Raw genomic sequence first — 21160 nt, 5'->3', positions numbered from 1 at the left:
CACTAACTAGATATTTGAATGGTATTTTTCTGGGGTTTTTCTAGGGTATTCTCTCTGACCATCTGCAAGGAGAGGCCATTCCCCCTCAGCCTCACATCCCCACTTGAGCAGTCAGTGGTAGACCTTGTCTCTGTATGCAGAGTAGGTGAAGGACCATTCAATGTTCTAACTTTGGATCATCTTGATTGATTGATGCCAAAGAACAAGGTAAAGGATGGTAGCTTATCAGAATACACAGAGAAAGGAGGTCAAGGCATGGGGGATTCTTCAAGCCAACCAGCAAATTTCCATAACTACATCACAAATCAGTTTCAAAATGGGCCACAAATGACAAAACAGAGATTGGGAGACATCCAAGGCTCACACAACAAAATATATATAGTCAGTAAGGACGGCGGGGCAGATGAGGACATCAGAAACCGAATCAACAAAGCCAGACAGGCATTTAACACCCTGCGGTCTGTCTGGATCTCCAAAGCACTGTCCCTCATCACTAAGCTCCGAATCTTCAACACCAACGTAAAGGCCGTCCTCCTATATGGATCAGAAAGCTGGAGAGTGACGAGCGCTAACACCAATAAACTCCAGGTCTTTGTTAATAGTTGTCTACGCTACATCTTGAACATCAGATGGCCTGAAAAGATCTCCAATGCTAGTCTCTGGGAAAGAACAATCCAGTATCCCATCAGTCAGGACATAAAGAAACGTAAGTGGAGATGGATAGGACATACACTACGAAAACCGGAAGACAACGTAGCCAGACAAGCATTGAGCTGGAACCCTTCAGGGAGGAGGAAAGTCGGAAGACCAAAACAGACCTGGCGAAGATCTGCCGAAAATGAAACAAAAACAGTCGGAATGACATGGGCCCAGCTGGGGGAAGTTGCCCAGAACAGAGTCTGCTGGTGTGAGATGGTTGCGGCCCTATGCTCCTAAGGAGTCAACAGGAATAATAATAATATAATAAATACTTAGACACGGCACTCCATCTCCCATCTCCTAGCTGATCTTTGCTCTGGATGTTTGCCATGCCTGAATTCTTTTCTTCCTTCAACTCATAGACTTTCCTTTAAGATGCTGCTCAGGAATCATGTTCTACATGTGGATCCATGTTGTCTCTTTCTTGAGTTGTCCCTTTCAGACTTGTATTTTACTATGTAATTTTAAAAACTACTGTATGTATATACAAATACTTGCATTTATATCTTATTACTTATCTGCTTTCATTTTATACTGTGTATGCACATATTTTTTAATATTTTATTTCCCCCCAGTTACATGTAAAAATTGTAATTATCTCCCTTCCCAACCTTGCCTGAGATGGTAAACAATCTGATATAGATTTTACATGTGCAATCATGTAAAACATTTTTCCATATTAGTCATTCTGTGGAAGAGATCTCAGAAAAAAGAAAGTGAAATATAGCATATTTTGGCCTGCATTTAGACTCCATCAGTTCTTTCTCTGATGGAAGATTGACATTTTTCATCATAAATCTCTCAGTGATCCAAGATCATTGTATAATAGGTCATTCATAGTTCATATTCAATAGGTCATTGAATAACTAGGTCATTCACAGTTCATAAAAAATATTGCTGTTACTATGTACAATGTTCTGTTGGTTTTGCTCATTTCATTTTGCATCAGTTGATTTAAGTCTTTCCAAGTTTCCCCAAAATCATTCTGGTCATCATCTGCACAATAGTTTTCCATTACAATCATATGCCACCACTTTGTTTGGGTTTTCCCCAATCGATGGTCACCTCCTCCCTCTCCCCACCCCACAATTTCTAATTCTTTGCTACCACAAGAAAGAGATGCAAGAAATTTTTATCTCTTTGGAGTACAGACCTAGTAGTAATATTTCTGGGTTAAAGGGCATGTATAGCCCTTTGGGCATAGTTCCAACTTGCTCTCCAGAATGGTTGGATCAGATCACAACTCCACCAATGGTGCCTTAGTGTCTCAGTTTTCCTATATCTCCTCCAATATTTGTCCTTTCCCTTTTTTGTCATTTTGGCCAATCTGCTAGGTATGAGGTGATAACTCAGAGTCATTTTAATTTGCATTTCTTAAATCAATAATGATCTGGAGCATTTTAAAAATGTGACTATAGACCTTTGATTTCCTCATCTGAAAATAAATGGATATTGATATTTGATATAATTGATATAAAATTGATTTGCTGATATAAATTTATATATAACATAAATATATAAATATGCAAATACACATAAAACATAAATATAAAACAATAGATATAAATTGATGAATATCAATTTTGATAAATATCAATTGAGAAATGACTTGCATTCTTATAATTTGACTCAGTTTTTATTAATTTGAGAAATGCAGCCTTTATCAGAGATACTTCCTTTAAATTTCCTCTCAGTTTTCTGCTTTCCTTCTAATCTTGGTTGCATTGGTTTTGTGTGTGCAAACTTTAAAAAATTTAATGAAATTAAAATTATCCACTTTACATCTCATAATGCTTTCTATCTCTTATTTGGTCATAAATTCTTTCCTCATTCATGAATCTGACAAGCAAACTATTTATACTCCCCTAATTTTTTCTCTTATGAATCACCCTTTTTGTCTAAATCATGTACTCATGTTGACCCTTTGGTATATGGTATGAGATGTTCTATCCCCAGTCTCTGCCCCCAATTTACCTATCAGTTTTTGTCAAATAGAGTTCTTGTCCCCAAAGCTTGGATCTTTTGATTTGTCAAACACTAAATTACTAAGGTGATTTATTACTATGTATTGTGTACGTAATCTATTCTACTATTCCACCATTCTATGTCTTAGCCAGTACCAAATTGTTTTTACTATTACCACTGTATATGATACAGCTTGAGATTTGGTACTGCTAGGCCACCTTCCTTTACATTTTTAATTTCTATTTCTGTATTCATATTTTTACATGTACTTCTTGACTGCCCTAGTTCATTGTGAGTAGAGTTGTTTTATTCTACATACTTAAATCCTCAGCATTTAGTACAGTTTCTGGCACATAGTAGGTAGTTAACAAATACAACAAATACAAACAAACAATAACAAATGATTGATTGATTCTCTCAGGACTCGGGACAGTGGTATCAAAATTAAAAAGGGATCTCTCTGAAAAGCAAATTGACTTAGAGGCCATAAATTAACATTATATTGTATTTTTAATTTTGTTAAAACATTTCCCAATTACCATTTAATCTGGTTCTGGCAGCTTTCTTGAGTGTGAAGTTTGACTCTTCTACTCTGAGGTATAAAGTACCCTAAATTTCACTTAAATTCATAAAGTACAGATAAGTCTTTTATTTTCCTCATCTAGAGTATCAACTGCTTGTTAGGCTCCCATTCCCCACCTTTTTTTTGGTGGGAAAAAGATTGAGAATAAAAGAGCACCAAAGAGTTGGATTGAGACAAAAAACCACCTTGATTTTCAAATAGGGGATGACAATGTATTTTTCTCATTAAACACTATCTGCTGGGTACTATGCAAACTCTAGGCCTATGAGCTTTACTCCTAGAATATTTTTCCTTCTAGAACATTTTTCCTCAAAAAATTCCAGAATATAGAGATGGGTTAGTGGACATCATAAAGTGCCAGCAAAGAGCCAGCGTGATTTCAGGAATAGGTCATGCCAACCTAGCCTCATATCTTTTTTTTTTTTTTAACTGTCTTAGCAACACTAAGACAGAAGGGTAAGGGTTAGGGAAACAGAGTTAAGTGACTAGTCCAGGTCACACAGCTAGGAAATGTTTGAGGCCATATTTTAATCCAGGTTTAATCCAGAATTTAGTTCAAGCCTAGTACTTTATCTATTGTAACACTTAGCTGCATCCTAATTTTTTTTTAACAGCTATGAATTGCCAGATCAGGGCAATGCAGTAGATTTTAGCAAAGCAATTGGGCCTCTAATGCTACTTTTAAAAAACCCTCACCTTCTGTCCTAGAATCAATACTGTGTATTGGTTCCAAGGCAGAAGAGCAGTAAGGGCTGGGCAATGGGGGTTAAAGTGACTTGTACAGGTTCACACAGCTAGGAAGTGTCCGAGACCAGAGTTGAACCCAGGATCTCTTGTCTCTGGGCTTGGCTTTCAACCTACTGAATCATCTCACTGCCTCTTCTAATGTTATTCTAAGAAAAAAATGGAAATATATGGATTAGTTGAGAATCAAATTAGGTAGATTTGGAATTGATTGAACAGCCAGGCCCAAAGAGGAATGCCACCTTGCAAGGAGGTCTCTAGTGGAGGGTGCTCTAAGAACCGTGCATGGCTCAGTATTATTTGCTAATTTTGTTAATGAATAAAGATATAGATGGTGTGCTTATCAAATATGTAGAGGGCACAAAATTGGGAGGAAAAATTAGTTGTGATTCAAAAGATCTTAACAGGATAAAATATTAGGTTAAATTTAATAAAATTAAATTTTAAATTTTAAATTCTGGATTTAGACACCAAATAAAATGAGTACTTGCTGACACAAAGAAGAGGATTATATATGATCTTGTGTATTACATATAGCTGTTTTTCCTTGTAAGCACATAAACTTAATACATATCTTTCAAAGCTGCCCTGTTTCTGTTTCCCTTTGTTTTAAAAATGCTCAAGTGACTCTTTTTCTCTTTTTGGCAACTCTTTCTCAAGCCCCTTCTCCTTCCCACCTCTTTAATTGAAAAAAAAACAACCCAACAACAAAAAACAAAACAACCAACCCAACTCTTGTGACAAAGATCCATAGTCAACCCTAACAAATTTCTACACTGGGCATTTCCAAAAATGTCTATCTCCTGCACTTTGAGCCTGTCATCTCAGACAGGAGGTCTATTAGGAGATGGGGTAGCATGCTTAATAAGATTAAACTGAATGAGGTTCCATGTTATGTATTTGAATTAAAAATCAAAAGTGCAGCATGGAGAGGAAGTAGGCATAGCTAGATGGAGCTCATCTGAAACATATCAGGGGTTTTAATGTTCAGGAACTCCAGGTGTCAACAGTTGCCAGAAGGCAAACAAGAAAGCTAATATTATTTTAGGCTTCATTAAAGGAAGCAGAGTGTCCAGGCCCGGCTGGAGAAAGAATTACAGTACGCTGCCCTGCTCGGACCACATTCTGAGTAATTGTTCCGTTCTGGGCTCTACCTTCTAGGAAAAACATCAATGAAGCGGGGAATGTTTAAAGGGGAGGCACGGCGACCGGGATGTAAAAGGGCCTCAAGTTCATTTCCTATTATGATCAGTTGAAGCAAGTACGGATGTCAAGTCTGAGTAAGATTTAGGTCGGGGTAGGACAGCTGTCTGTAAGCATTTGAAAGGCTGTCATGTAGAAAAGAGAACGGATTGATTTTGTTTAGGCCAAATAGGGCAGAAATACAAGGAGTGAGTAGAAGCTGCCAAAGCATATTTAGTTTTGATGTCAGGAAAACCTTCCTATTGAAATTCCCCCCAGAAGAATGTGTCGCCTTGGGAGGCACTGAGAGTGTCCCTCTCTAGGAGTCAGCACGCCCATGCTGAACAGTTGTTGGGTATGTTGTGGAAGTGATTCTGGGTCGGGTATGGGCTGGGTTAGATGTCCTCCTAGTTCCTCTGTGAGTCGGAGATGCTAGAGTTCTCTTTCAATTTTCAAATTTCTCTTTCTGGGCCTCTTTCCTCGTGTACACAACCGGGAGCTGGGCTAATCCTTTAGCGTCTCCTTTAGTTCTAAATTTAGTGGTAACTTAAAGACTTTTCCCTTTTGTGACGAGCTCACAGATTCCTGGCATATAGAAAGAAATCATCATTTAGGCTTAGTTACAGACAACATATAAAGTCATTGAGAATCGTCTATGCTACCAAATGCTTTAAATGGAAGTAAAAATATGAAGAAAAATTTTCTAAAGCTTTACATAAAAATCTTAAAAATTCATGTAATCTTAATTCAAATCAAATCCAGTGAACTAACTTCCTTCCTTGCTATTTCTTCTTCAGAGGCTAAATGCTTATGGCTTTTTGGAATCATTTGGTGCTCCCTGCCTCTGCTGCAAAACTCAGGAATATGAGCTAGTATTTTTTTTTTATCTGATTAAGAGTCATATATGGACTTATATATGGACCAATATATGGACTTATAGAAAACATTTGAACTTTACTCTCTCAGTCTTAGAAACATTAATATTACAAAGTGAGAGGCAGTAAATAGTGAGATGGCTTTGGAGTAAGATTAGGGTCATTGCACTTAATTTCCAACTCCTTATCCCATTATTTCATTTTTCACTCTTATAGAGTGATTTCATTGTTTGATGTCTCAAAGAATCAGACTGTTAATTCTGGCTTCCTTTAGGTATTCCTATAGCTGAAACTACACTGGAAAAAGTATAATGGCCACTTGTGGTTGCCTGAATTTAAAATGAACCAACAAACAAGAAACCAAACTCCTGAAAATGGGGCAGAGACGAGCCCTGTCAGAACTTGATTAGAAGACTTCCAAGAAACGCTTCTTTTCTCTGGAAAGCGATGCTGGTGATAGGCTACAGGAACCTTCCCAGGCGCTTGGGGTTCCTTTGTTGTTGGAAAGTTTTAAAGCACTTCCATCCTGTACATATTGGTCAGAGCAGTGACCACTGCTCCAAAAGACCCGCTACCTCCAGACTTGTACTTAGATTATGCTTGTTAACATTGAAAAATGATTTATTCTTTTGCCTGTGCTGCTTATTTTTTGTAGTATGTAAAACTGTTTTCAATTCAGAAACATTTTTGTGATGAGTAAATAAATATATGTACTTTTTAGGTGTATTTTCCCCCCACTTTTCAAATTTCTCTAGCATTTTTTGGGAGGATAATGAAGATAGCACCAAATAAGGGCTATGTTAACAGTAATATGTATTTATATAAGAAGCAAAGGGGCATCATGGGTTCAAATCCCACCTCTGACTATAGTGGCTGTGTGTCTCTGGACACGTCACATGATCTCTTAGTACTCTAAACAACCTTCTTTTTTAAAGTCTTACCTTGTCTTAGAATTGATATTAAGTATCAAGAATTAATTCTAGGCAGACGAGCAGTAAGCCTAGGCAACTGGGGTTAAATGACTTGCCCAGGGTCATTCAGTTACACTCTGAGGCCACATTTGAACCCAGGTCCTCTTGTTTCCAGGCCTGGTGCTCCATCCACTGTTCAATGTAGCTGCCCTTGTGGGCAACTTTTTTTTTTTTTTAAACCCTTACCTTCCATCTTAGAATCAATGCTGTGTATTGTTCCAAAGCAGAAGAGTGGTAAGGGCTAGGCAATGGGGGTCAAGTGACTTGCCCAGGGTCACATAGCTAGGGAGTGTCTGAGGCCAGATTTGAACCCAGGACCTCCCATCTCCGGGTCTGGCTCTCAATCACTGAGCCGCCCAGATATCCCCTTTGGGTGACTTTCAAAGAATTTTAATTTGTAGAATAGTTGATCTACACTAGCAGAAGGGCTTTTCTCACTAGGGATTCCCCAAACTGATGAAATCATAGGTCTGGATCCTTTCCTGCCAAGAAGTTTATATATAGCATTAATTTTACATACATACAAACTTTGTCTTTAGTGATGATCAGTTCTTGTCTTATTCCTCTGCTTCCCCCTCAGGAGAGGTGAATCAAGTCTCTCTAGATATGTGGTAAAGACCCACCCACATCCAAGGCCATTGCTGACCATTGCAATATGGAAAGCAGTTTCATCCTTCGAAAGTAAAGCTCTGGAGGCCTATGTCTTTGATTATTTTGTGTTCAATCAATTGGCAGATACATTAATATAGCATAGAGGAGAAATTAAAAATGCTTTCAGGCCCACAAAACATCACCAGCACTTGCCATACTAAGTAATGTTATAATGAATTTGAGTTAAGCAAGTATTAAGCCACTCAGAAATATAGAAGTATAATTTTTAATTTTCATTAAAGTATTTATCTTCTCATGATTTCTATTTGGGCCTAGACTTCTGGGCCTCTTTTAATACATGTAACTTTAATTAATGGACATTAAACCTAGCTGATTGCTTTTTTAAAGCCACCATCATGTTCAAGAAATTTTTTTGGAGAAAAACTTTTATAGATTTAGACATGAAATAAATCAGTCATTAAATGCATTAACAATTCTGATAGAACAAAATGAATTTTTTCAGACTTTGTTTTAGCAGCTATATTTTCAATTGGATTAGTGAAATTATTAGCATTTTAAAAAATCCAAACTATTTATTTTCACTTGTCAGTAAAGACTTAAAAAATTTTTGGGGGGGGATGCAAAGTCCAGAGTATGATATTTTACATTAAAGACTAAATGAGTATTATGAATTACTTTAAAACTTTTTTGTGGAACATTACTTTGGGGTAATCGCTGGATCGAATCCCTGGTTGTGAATTTTAATAATTTACTGTCTCCTATTAGAAAATCTAAATGGTCTTGGAAACAAACTTTTATATAATGTAATATATGATTATGTGATAAGATATTTAAATGAAAGTTCTTAGAGAATGTTGTTTCTAAAAGAGTATAATAGGGGGCAGTTGGGTAGCTCAGTGGATTGACAGACAGGCCTAGAGATGGGAGGTCCTAGGTTCAAATCTGGCCTCAGACACTAACCAGCTGTGTGACCCTGGGCAAGTCACTTAATCCCCATTGCCTACCCTTACCACTCTTCTGCCATGGAGCCAATACTCTGTATTGATTCCAAGACGGAAGGTAAGGCTTTAAGAAAAATAAAGAGCATAATAATATTTTTAGTTAATGTAAACTTTAATAAGTCTTTAAAGTGCCAACCTCCCTAAGTAAGGCTCTAAAAGAATATGAGTCAATGTCAAAAAATATAAAAATATGCTTGAGAAGTGATACAGTAGATAGAAGGCTGAAATTAGGAAGATTTAGATTCAAGACCTAGCTCTGACACACAGGAATTATACGACCACAGGCAAATCATTTTACCTTTGTTATAAGAGAATCGGGGAAAGTTTAGCAATAGGCACAAGTAAACTGGATGGCTAAAACAGGCAAGTGCTAGAGTGTTCCAAGCACAGAACAGTGGAGGGAGACTTATTTTTCTCAGAGATTCTCTCTGGATGCAACTGATGGCAGTTAGAGGCTTTTCTTAGCTGCTGGAGGTGAAGAGCCCAGAAAAATAATTGTCTCCTGTAAAACCATCTACCCTGGGAAAGATCAAGTTGAGCAGGGAGTCTGGTTTGATTGGTGGACATATGAAACCAGTTCAGCTCCTTGACTTTACCCTTCTTGTGGATTTACTTGCTGTGACTCCTGGTGGCCGTGAACATTGCCGGAACAGAAGTGGACCCCTGCGGTGACTCACGTTCCCTCCTAACCTTACAGGCAGGACCTGCCAGCCTGAACTTAGAGCTAGTGTAGTTTTGTTCCACCTCCTAGTCCTTGAACTCACCCATTAGATAAGTAGTTTTCATTTTGTCCGTTCCCTCTATACCTAACCCTTAAGGTCTTGATGAAGTTTTACTTCCTGTGCCTTCCTCCAAACCCAAAGAAGATCCCATAGAAAGATAGCCTTCAACCCATGTCTTTCCCCAGCTTGAGTGGTGACCAGTAACTGCCAACTGTCATTCACCAACCAATGTGTTTTTACTCAGCTCCCACGTCCCTTGTGTAGGTTCTCAGTTGTGGGTGTGTCCTGGGTGTGTGTGTTACCCTTGTGTTATACTCTGAAGCCAGTTACCTATTTCACCTTTAAGTGTTCCAGACAACTTTCTGATATCAGTGAAAATATTTCCTACATTAAATCACAAGTCTGCCCCACATATTGTATATCAATAAACATATTAACTAAGATCACATATATGATCTTGCAAACTACAAGCACATAAAAATGTAAGCTATTATTATATATGCAGGTGTATATATGTGTATACATATATATTTGCTGATTTAATAGTATTAAAAACTTAATATTGAAAAGTAATATAAGCAACTAAAATTGCTTCCTAACTAGTTGCATTTAAATGAATTAATTCAAATTCCATAAAGTATAACTTTTCAGTCAGTCCTTCTGAAGGACAGCTTATCAGGATTCTTTATCAATTCATTCTCATTTACTTTTCTTCTTTCTGTGGTTGTAGTTAAGTGCATATTCTGTTCTTATTTCAATTTTGCTTTATTTTCTAAATGGCTTTACAGATTTCTTTGAATTCCTAATGCTTATCAAGTTTTGATGTCATTATAGAATTCCATTACGTCAATGTACCCCAATTTTATTTAACCCACTCTCTATTGTTGGACATTTAAGGTTGCTTCTAGTTTTTGTGCAATTACATATAAGGATGTTATGAAAATCTCTGTTTTGTGTTTTTTATAATACAGATTTTATTGCATGGACAGATAAAAAGAAGGAAAGAGATCAAATTGGTACAAGTCAGAAACTCTTAGATTACAGTTATCATAATGGATGTGAGTACATTGACACATTTTCCCAAGAACTATTTATCGAAATCACTGGAAGACTAGCTAGGTGGCGCAGTAGATGGAATGCTGGAGTTCAAATCTGGTTTCAGACATTTACTAGCTCTGTGACCCTTGGCAAGTCAACCTTTTTTGCCTCAGTTTCCTCATATGCAAATGAACTGGAGAAAAGAAATGGTCAAATACCCCAAACGGAGTTACGAAGAGTTGGACATTACTGAACAAGCAATAATCCAGATTGCAAGGCCAATACAAATGGCTCAGACACAAAAATTACTCGTTTAAATTATTTTTATTTACACATGATGCCTTTTCTGCCATTATTTTGGAAGATTTTCTGTTTATAAATAGCATAGTACATGCAGTAGGACCCTGACCATGAAAAAAAAAGTACAATTTTAACAAATCAAAAAATTATCCCATAGAAAGTGCTTACCAAAAAGACCTTGTGACACATTTACACCTTAATACTTAACCAAATAAATACTAAGGAATGCAATATTTATAAATAAGCCATTCAAAATAGTTGTCTTCCAATTCCCTTTTTCAAGCTAGCAGTTAGTATTTTGATTAAGCAAATGAATAGCAGCTTCATAATCACATACAGACGGGTCACATAGCATCAAAGTGAAATCGATGGGCTTCCTGGCGTTTTTCTCTATCATCTGCTTTCTGAAATAATAAATAAAAAGTTTGTATAAGTTTCAGATTTCAGTGCACATTCTGGTACCATCCAAACATGCTAATAAGTCCAAGAAAAGATATTTTCTCTCTCATTTTTGATATCTTCAACATTAATGACTAATAGAGAAGCTTATATTAAAATAATTTCAAAATCACTAATTGTAGTCCATGATTTTCTGTCTATTAGTGATAGCAAGTGCAGATTTTAAATTGTTTTCTTACAAAGTATTTTAAAGTAAGTTAACTTGGCAACATATTTGTATTATGTAATAACATCTTAACTGCTTACATATTAATTTTAAAATATGTAACACAATGACTCACGGATTTCTGCTCTGTACCTCTTGAATCACCATTTCTACTATGAACTTAAAATTCATGTTCATAAACTAAGATAAACTGGGTAAATTTATAGCTCTTTCATCATTCTTTGGTTAAACGATGAGTAGACATCCAAATGTGACTATGTAGGATATTCTGACATAGAGTTGCTGTGGGATGTGGATGCTGGTAATAAGGTATCTTGAGAAATTCATATATTTGTTATTTTCTTTGCTATAGAAGTCTGATGGTTCTATATAATATTTCAGGCCATTTGCTTTCAGAAAAACAAGACAAGTTAAAGATGGGCTGTCATGTCAGCCTGAGTCTTATCACTCAATTTAAATCTCAGCCTCAATGTTACTTGAATACAGCTTTCATCTTAATATTTCAGATACTCGGAGGAATGATTTTTAGGAAATCAAGTGTATGAAACCAAACTTGCACAATGACCATATTCTCTTTTTTTCCCAGAATGAAAAAGTCATGTTAAGTATAAAAAAATGTAATTTAAATAGATAATAATGATTACAGTTAGGTCAGGTGGTAATTTTCATTGTTTGCTTTGTCAGGTGGAAATGATAAACAGAAAGGGAGCAGAAAAATTAAAGCTCTCTCTGTGTGCGTATGTTCATATGACATCTTGGAACTCGGTAGTCATGTATTTGATGCCTATTCCTACACAGACAGCAAAACTGTAGTTGTTGCTTACATAAACTTGTAATAACTACTACTAAAAAAAATCACTGATTTTGGGTTTTCTCTTTACATAAAAGTGAGCACAAAAATTCTCTTTCCTATCTTTCCCTACTTAAAAATTTTTTTTTCAGCGGATGGCATTGAGAACAGAGTAATTTAGCTTAGTGAAGAGAACAGTAGATAGAAACTTTTGTCACTTTAACCTTGAATAAAACATTTAACTTCCTTGTGCCTCAGTTTTTTCATCTGCAAAATAGGGATAACTTACAAAAATTCTAACTGGTGGTGGTTGAAATACATATTTAAGGGTTGTGATAATGAAATTAAATCTGCCCTCCCTATCTTTAATCACCAAAGATGAGAACATCCCCACTTAATTCACAAGTTGGGAGGTCTGTGACCCACATGTGCCAGAGTGAGTGACAAATCAAAAATTTACTGACTGCTTCCTAGGCAGTCCTAAGAAAAGCATCTGTTCTGATTGGACACATAAACTAAGAGGAAGGCACAGGAAGTGATGCAAAAGAAGCCCCTTTAAAAGAGAGTTCAGTGAATTAAGGTCTCTTTGGCCTGGGACTGGACCTGAAGGAGCTCTGGTTGGGACTTTGGACTCACTCTTTGGCCTGGAACTGGACTTGGAGAAACTCTGGTGTGATAATGAGATTAAATCTACCTTGCCTATTCTCACATCTAATCACCCAAAGTGTAAACAACTGCACTTAACTCACAAATTGGGAGGTCTGTGACCCACATGTGCTAGAGTGAGTGACATCAGAATTTACTGACTGCCTACTGGACAGTCCCAAGAAAAGTGTCTGTTGTGATTGGACACATAAACTAGGAGGAAGGCACAGGAGGTGACGCAAAAGAAGCCCCTTTAAAAGAGTTCAGTGAGTTCAGCTGCTCTCTTCTTGTTTGTGGCTTAGACTTGGAGGAGCTCTGGCTGGGACCTTAAGACCTTGGTGAGTGAAAAAGGCTGACTTGACTACTTAAACTTCTCTGGAGGTACCAGCCTCATGGAGGCTTCCTTGATTGGGAGAAGCCATCGTGGCTAAACCCCTTGTTAATTGACTTTAGGTTTTCCAGCTGGGCCTTTGAAGCCCTGCTGGAGTAAAGCCAGGGATTGAGTACATAGACTAGCTCTTTAAACTAGATCTCTTATTCTACCTTCTTCTCATCTCTCTACTTCCACCCTCTCTTATATTTTGTAAATAAATTTCTAAAATCATTTTAGAACTGATTTTTATTCAATTCTTGGCATCCACACCTTTAAATATTAATATCCAACCAAAAAACCTCTTTTTCCTTTTTACAGGGTATTATTAATTTTTTCCTGTTATCATGGAAATATCTATTAAGAAAAGTTTTTGAAGCTTGGTACACTTTCATAAGATGAACAATTTATAGGCTCTATGTTTCTAAATTGCTTTAGAATGTTGATTTTCAAAGAATTGACTATGAAGCTATAAATGAAAGTCTCATCAAAAAGGTAAGATTTTGGGCAGAAGTTATTTTTAAATCAGCAATTCCTAGATACCATACATTTAGAATGAATGTAGCTCTATTTAATACGCCTGTGCCAATTAATAAGCACAATACTATCCAAATTTAAATTTTCAATGAATTGAGCTTACCTTTTCCTGCCAATGTAATATGCCAATTATTGCCAAGATGAAAACACAGACACCAATGAGAGCTATAGCAGTCAGCAAAACAATGTTACTTGGGGTCAGATACAGTTTAGCACTCCAGCTAAAGGACAGAACAGAGAAAATTGTAAATTGCTAGTATTCACAGAACCAATGTGATCATTTTAATTAAACAAATGGCACAACAAAGAAAATTTAGATATTGCCAAGTAGAATTTACACTTGAGAATTTTTACTCAAACATAAAAATAGATTTTTAACCTGATAATTTACTTTTCTCAAGCCTCACTCTATCTGAATTACTGCTCCCAGTGTGACCCAGTATATTGTAGCTGCAATGGGTTGGCACTCTAGCTCTTCTACTGATTTGATATGTGGCCACAAGCAAGTCATGCAATGTCCTTTGTGACTTAGTTACCTCAATGGTAAAATGGAAATGATACACTCCCAACTTCACGGGGTTGTTGTAAGAAAAATAAACTATAAAGCGCAGCATAAATGCACACTATTATTATGAAAGGATATATTCTGAGGTACTTTGGATAGTCACGGAATCATAGGATTTCAGAGGAATGGATCTCGGAGATCAGAGAGTCAGTCCATACTGCCTCTAAAAAAAGAATCTACCTCTCCCTGACAAATGGGCACACAGGTCTGCTTGAAGATCTCCATACCTTTTGGGCAGCCATTCCCACTTATAGAGAATGTTGACGGGTAAGATGATTTTTCTTACATTAAGTCTATGTCTGCATCTCTGTAACTCTCCCTCATTATCCCTAGTTTTGCTTCTTGGAGCCAAATGTAACAGATTTAATCTCTCTTCCACATCACAATTCTAATAAATACTTGAAGGCAAATATCTTCCCTCAAGTCTTCTTTGGGACAAATCTTCAGTTTCTTCTACTGAGCTTCTTTCTATTTGTATGGCATGGTTTCTAGTCTCCTCATCATTCTGACCATTCTTCTCTGCACATGCCTCAGTTTGTTAATATTCTTTCTAAAATATGGTGCTGGGAACTGAACAAAGAATTCTAGATGTCAGGGAGGCAACATGGTGAGAGGTGGAAAGTGTTGGATTTGTAGTCAAAGAACTTTGGTTTGAGTCATGGGCTTTGACATTTATTGCTTGTTTGACTTTTAGCAAGTTACTTAACCCCTTACTATTCAATGGAGGCAGTAGAATACAAGAACCCTGAAGTTCTTTTTAGTTATAAATCTATGATCCTGTGATTTTGTGTGGCCAGGATAAACACTATATGCTGACAATGAGCCCCAAATCGATTTAGCATATTTGGTTATCCCACTCATTCTCTTGAATCATATTGGGCTTACAGACTACTAAAAATCCTAACCCCCCACTTTTTTTTTTTAACATAAACAGTTATCTAGTCAGACACTATATCTCCTAAATTTATTTTTTGGAGCTACTTTGTTAATCCCTACACAAAATTTAAATTTATTATATTTAATCCATAATTTTAACCCATGAAGGTCATTTTAGATCCTGTCATCCAATGTGTTGGCCATTTAACCTAATTTCATGTTACTTGTAAATTTAATAAGGATTCCATCTATGTCTTAATCTAAGTCATTGATAATAATGTTGAATGGGAGAGGACCAAGGACAAATTTTGGGGGATTTCCATATGCAAACTTACAAATGCAAAATTACAAAATTATTCTTACATGGATCTATTATTTTATGGAGGTAGGAATTCTCTCCTTCAGTTCAGATGGCATTCCATCCATGTCTTGGATGGATGTTGTCCATGTTTTTCCATTGATCTTTCACAGAGAAATCATCCAACATGGAAGATTATTGCTTTATAGTCCTTTTGTCATTTCTTAAGTACCAATGGGATGGTTGGGACCATCTATCCTCTAGACCTTGAACTTGTCACATCACCAGCTCACCACATTTTTATGGTCACATACTTTCCTGCTTTTATTCTTTACATCCCAATTTGAGATCAGGTCATTCGTGTTCATTAGGCCATTGACTGCAGCCTATGTATACCCTCCCTATACATCATTCCATTGCCATTTGGGACAACTTTGGTTCTTCTGGGACTGGTTAGACCAAAACATGCAATAACAGAATATTACTAGTAGAAAACTTTTATTTGTCTTATGCCTCTTTTTCTTAGTCAAACTGAGGTCTATATTTATATTTATTTGCTCTATGCAAATATGTATGCATGTATACTTTTTATGTACTTCTTGTTTCTCTCATTAGAATGTAAACTCCTTGTGTGTATGGGTTGTTTATGCTTCATTTGTGTATCTCTAGTTTCTAATATTGTGCCTGAAACATAGTAGAAGCTTAATAAATTGCTGTTGATTGAATGATTGTTGAAAAGATGGAGCTTTGTATAAAAGAACTGCTCAGGATCATTAAAAGCAATGACAGCCTTCTCAAATACGATCTGGCCTCTTCTCTTCAAGTCTGGATCCAACTCATTGTACAAATGTAGCACTTGTCCCAGATGTATGTATTAATGTATCAACTCAATGCACTAGCTCTCCAATTGCACATCACAGTCTTGGTAAGAGAAATTTTTCATTGTTTAGATGTTTTATATGGACTGTTGGGCCAGTGATCTCTTTTCCATAATTGTGGATCTTACTGAAGTGGTCATATAATGTTCTGAGACTTGATGAAATTAGCACTGGAGCATGTGGAGTATCTGACCATTTTTAGGAAACCCCCTTTCCACTGTGATCTTTTCAGGGCTTCCTTCATGAGACTAGAGAATACCTTTAGTGAATACATATATCTCCCTGTTTTGTATCTTGCTAGGAGTTAATAATTAGAGGATCAGAGGTCATGGTTATTTTTGTGGTTGTATTTTTCAAAGAATCTTATATGACCATAACAGATGCATTCAAGACCATCAGGGGGTGGGGGAAGGGAAGAAACTTTAAGGCTAAGTATTTTACTATAGGGTCAAATATTCTGTAATCAATAAACAAGAGACACGATGGGATCTTTTATGCTCTGCATTTTTTAGTTTACTGAATAACTATAAAGATGTAGTTGGCTGTAAAAATTATGTGCCAAATCCTTATTTAAACTAAATGAACTTTATCTAATAATTTCACTATTGAATCAAATCTTTTGAATGCTAAATCTGAATTCAAATGACCTTTAAAGACATATATACCATATGACTGACATTAGAGTACAGTGTTTTGTTGATCATTATCTATATATGTGAAACACTTAAAAAATAACCAGATATGAAAAGCCTCTAAACTACATTTACTTCATAAAATGCTATCTAGCATTTGTTGGTGAGTTTACATTTATTTATTATCTCCTTCCATTGATTTCTGTCAAAATGAGGTAGGAAACATGCCTTGGATTTATGTTGAGACCAATCACAAAAATACTGTGAAACCCAAGGCCTCGAGCATGATTAAAGTCTATACAATACATCCTAGTTTAACATGCAGCGCCATGAGGCACAGCTCATAGTTTATAACCAATGCTGCAGGGACCTATATACAAAAAGAGAACTTTCTGTTCTCTCTCAGAATAGTTATATTTTCATTTAAGAAGTTTAATAAAGTTAAGATCATTCTGATGAATAGCAAGTAGATATTGACTTCTCAGAGGACCATAATTAAAATTTATTGACCAGTAAGGTTAGCCACTAGTCAATATATTTCAAAATATATACTGAAAGCTAAAATCAATGCGAATTTTATTATGTACATAAATTTGAAAAGATAATTTATTCTAAAACAGCAAGACAATGATAAAAATATTGAGGGGTTGCTTTGTAGCAGAGATTTAACAGAAATGGAAACAAAGATCCAGTGAAGAAACACCTGAAGAAAATAAGTACTATTAATTATATAAAGTTAATCCCTCCAATTTCCTAGTTTATGAAAAGGAGCAGGGGGCCTTTTTTCCTTAGCTCTGTTTTGATTCAGTTGAATTACGGTATATTTTTTTCACTAGATTAAGTGAAAGAAAAAAAAATCTGACTTAAGAAAAACAATCAAATTTTAATGTGCCACTGAATTAAAGAAATGCAGGCCATATAGCGATTTTTTTTTACTATTTTCTCCTTTGCCCCACCAATCAAAACCAAATCTCTAGTATTTCTTGATTATACTATTTCTAATAACAACACCACCACTACCAACTAGCATTTATATAATGTTTTAAGGTTTGCAAAGCATTATATATTCTCACCCTATATTACATATAATCAACTATTTACATATAATATGCATACTATAAATAATTAACTGTTATGTACAACACATACACATATGCATATATTTTTACATACCCCTGCCTATTGGGCAGCTAGATGGTTCAGTGGATAGAACTATGAGACTGGAGTCAAGAATTTTGAGTTCAACTCTGGTCTCAGACACTAGCTGAGTGATCCTGGGCAAGTCACTTAATCTCTGGCTGCCTTAGCCACTGGAAAGGGAAATGGCCAATCACTCCAGTGTCTCTGCCAAGAAAACTCCATGGACAGTATGCTCCATGGGATCACAAAGAATTGGATATGCCTAATCAACTAACTGAATGTCAACAAGCAATCAAATGATCTAATACAGAGTTTTGCAAACCTTAAATATGTTATCTCATTTGGCCCTTATAACAACCTTGGAAGTTGAGCCCAGGGTCACATAATAATTGCCTGAGACAGGATTTGAACTCTGGACCTTCTGACTCCAAGATCAGAACTCTATCCATTGTGTCACTGGGCTCCTATATTAACCCTGTATTAAAGCAAGTGAAAGAAATAATTATAATAGTGTCCTAGTCCTGTAAGAATTAGGTATCTTTAAAAGAGGAGGTGTGTCACTGTAATAGACAGAATGCTGGCTGTGGCATCATAAGGCCTAGGTCTGAGTCACATTCCTAACACACGCCAGCTCTCAGCACTCCAGGTAACTCTCTCTGTTACAAATGACAGGGAGAACCTTTCCATAACAGACATTCCTTGGGTGAGATCAATGGTTCATATATACATAAATAGTCCTATTGGGGATAGCTAGGGGGCTCATTGGATTGAGAGCCAGACCCAGAGATGGGAGGTCCTGGGTTCAAATCTGACCTCAGACACTTCCCAGCTATGTGACCCTGGGTAAGTCACTTATCCCCCATTGCCTACCCTTACCACTCTTCTGCCTTGGAACCAAAACACACTATTAATTCTAACATGGAAAGTAAGGGTTTAAAAAAACATTCCTATGGCAATGTATAGTAGAACTCAGGCATGTAGGACTTACAGATGAATATTCACTATATAGGGAGTGGAAGAAACTTAGCTTGTATATTCTCTCAACATGTGAGACCTGGCTAGTACCCACTTTATTTTTCACAATGAATTTTAAAGCTCACATAAATAACTTCATTATTTTGTGCTTTAAAAGGAGAATACAATTAACACGATAAGTTAAAGTAAAGAAAATGGTAACCATTTAGGATTGAAAGATAAATGGGCCAGTCCATTGCAAATCAAATACAAATAAACAGCAGTGCATATTTAGAAAGCCACTTCTATTAAACTGTTATCATCACCCTGAAATTCTAGAATGCAGTTGGTGAATGAAAGCAATTTATTTAACTAATATATGTATAAATTTCAAATTAGTTAACCTGCTGTTCTTCTAATAGAATTTAATTTGTTCCTCATGAAAAGTGTCAGAGACCTTTTCTGTAGGCATGCTTAGTCTTTTAAGGTTTTCTTTAAAGAAATTAAGTAATGGCCCTCATACAGGAACACAGCAGGAATGAAAGAGGTTTTCTCTGAGATGTAACTGCATCTTTGATTTGCACAGTTGACAGTATCATTTTACCAAATTTAGTTCAAGCACTGATATTACCTCCGAGGAACATTGTGTGGATATGGAATGACGATGAGTTGGGAGTTGGGGATGATTGCAGTCCACTCTTGTTTTCGTATAGCCTAGAAAACATTTTTTTTTAAGGCAGATTAAACTTTCAAGTAAAATAGTGTAAAACAATTCTATTCTAATTCAATTAAAAAAAACAACCTAAAGCTAAAATAATTTGTATGATAAGTAGAATGGCACAGAACCTTACAATGGTGGTGTCCAACTCAAATAAAAAGAGGGCCACTAAATGGTACCTAAGGATCCCTGTAGACTGCATACTGACATAGAAAATCACATAATGACATTATCTACGTTTTACTGTATTTTTATTTATTGTTAAATATTTCCAAAATAAATTTTCATTTGTTTCTCATTATAATTTAAGGGTGCTTGATGTTTTTGCCTTATGCTAATAAGTGTTGAGTAAATATTTTTGCTAAATTGAACTGAAAGTAATTTATTAATATGTGGGATTGAATTATGAGTATGCCTCACTAGGTTACTAGTACATTTATACCCTTAGATTAAGTCAAAACCAGGACAATGATTTCTATGCCAATTCTTGGCAAAAAAGTTATTCCAATCTTTTCAGGGAGGGGTTATTTTTGGTCTCACTAAATGCTATCTTTGTTCTTTAATGATTGCGTACTCATGGTGTTATAACTACATAGTAGATTCTCAGCCAGTTATTTCAATTTGTCTTTAAAAGTGGAGTAATTTTAAAAAATCAGATTATTTTAGAAACAAAGTGGTTGATAATTGTGGCCAGCAAAATAAACTCTCAACTTACCTTTTCTCCTAATGGACGGGGAATGCCAACATAAAGGTGATCAAGAAAATTTGCACTTCGACCTAAACCCAGTACATTATATGGCAACTGGAGAGCTAAATGCGCTGACTGACTGAGTTGCCCAGCTAGAATTAAATACAAAAAGACAAATGTTGTTAATATTGCTTTGTTTAATGAAATGCTGGTGAAAAGTGAGGTTCTTAAATACTTTTAAATGCACTTAAAATACCCAATTACTCCAACCAAATTCCTAGGAAAGACCATAGACACTGAAGAAAGACAAAGAATTTGCAAGCCATGATAATCAATCAATACTTATAGAGTATTAATATGGTAGGTATAGATCTAGATGCCAACCATAATTTATAAGATGACCATGGCTATAAATGTTCCAATTTCATGGCATCATCATCATCATCATCATCATCATCATCAACATCATCTGGAAATGGAGGGGTTTATGATGGCAAGCCAAGACTAGCTCTTTTTGGAGCCTGGATTCAATGACCAATATAGGTCATGCAAAAAATTAGTAGAAAGTGCAGCACGTTGGCAAAGAGTTGGAAACTGAGGGGATGTCCATCAACCGGGGAATGGCTGAATAAATTATGGTACATGTTTGGTGATGGAATACTATTGTTATAAGAAATGATTTCAGAAGATGATTTCAGAAAAAGCTGGAAAGATCTGCAGGAAGTGATGCAGAGTGAGATAAGGAGAACTGG

The 21160-nt window shown here is 36.1% G+C and overlaps 1 protein-coding gene across 1 annotated transcript in view; it reads right to left on the bottom strand.

Annotated features, from left to right (window-relative positions):
• Positions 1-10697: 10697 nt before the first annotated feature.
• ITFG1 (integrin alpha FG-GAP repeat containing 1) overlaps positions 10698-21160 on the bottom strand; it is a 262800-nt gene continuing 252337 nt past the window's right edge. Inside the window, exons 13-16 of the mRNA XM_044659729.1 lie at positions 20436-20560; positions 19634-19716; positions 13763-13880; positions 10698-11096 (exon numbers count right to left, since the gene is read on the bottom strand). Of these exons, the coding sequence (XP_044515664.1) occupies positions 11037-11096; positions 13763-13880; positions 19634-19716; positions 20436-20560 (386 nt within the window). The 3' untranslated portion in view covers positions 10698-11036. The remainder of the gene's footprint in view (positions 11097-13762; positions 13881-19633; positions 19717-20435; positions 20561-21160) is intronic.

Source organism: Gracilinanus agilis, chromosome 2 (assembly GCF_016433145.1).
Source record: "Gracilinanus agilis isolate LMUSP501 chromosome 2, AgileGrace, whole genome shotgun sequence".
Lineage (NCBI taxonomy): Eukaryota > Metazoa > Chordata > Mammalia > Didelphimorphia > Didelphidae > Gracilinanus > Gracilinanus agilis.
Note: the sequence above shows the minus strand (reverse complement) of the source record. Positions and strands in the feature narration are given on the sequence as shown.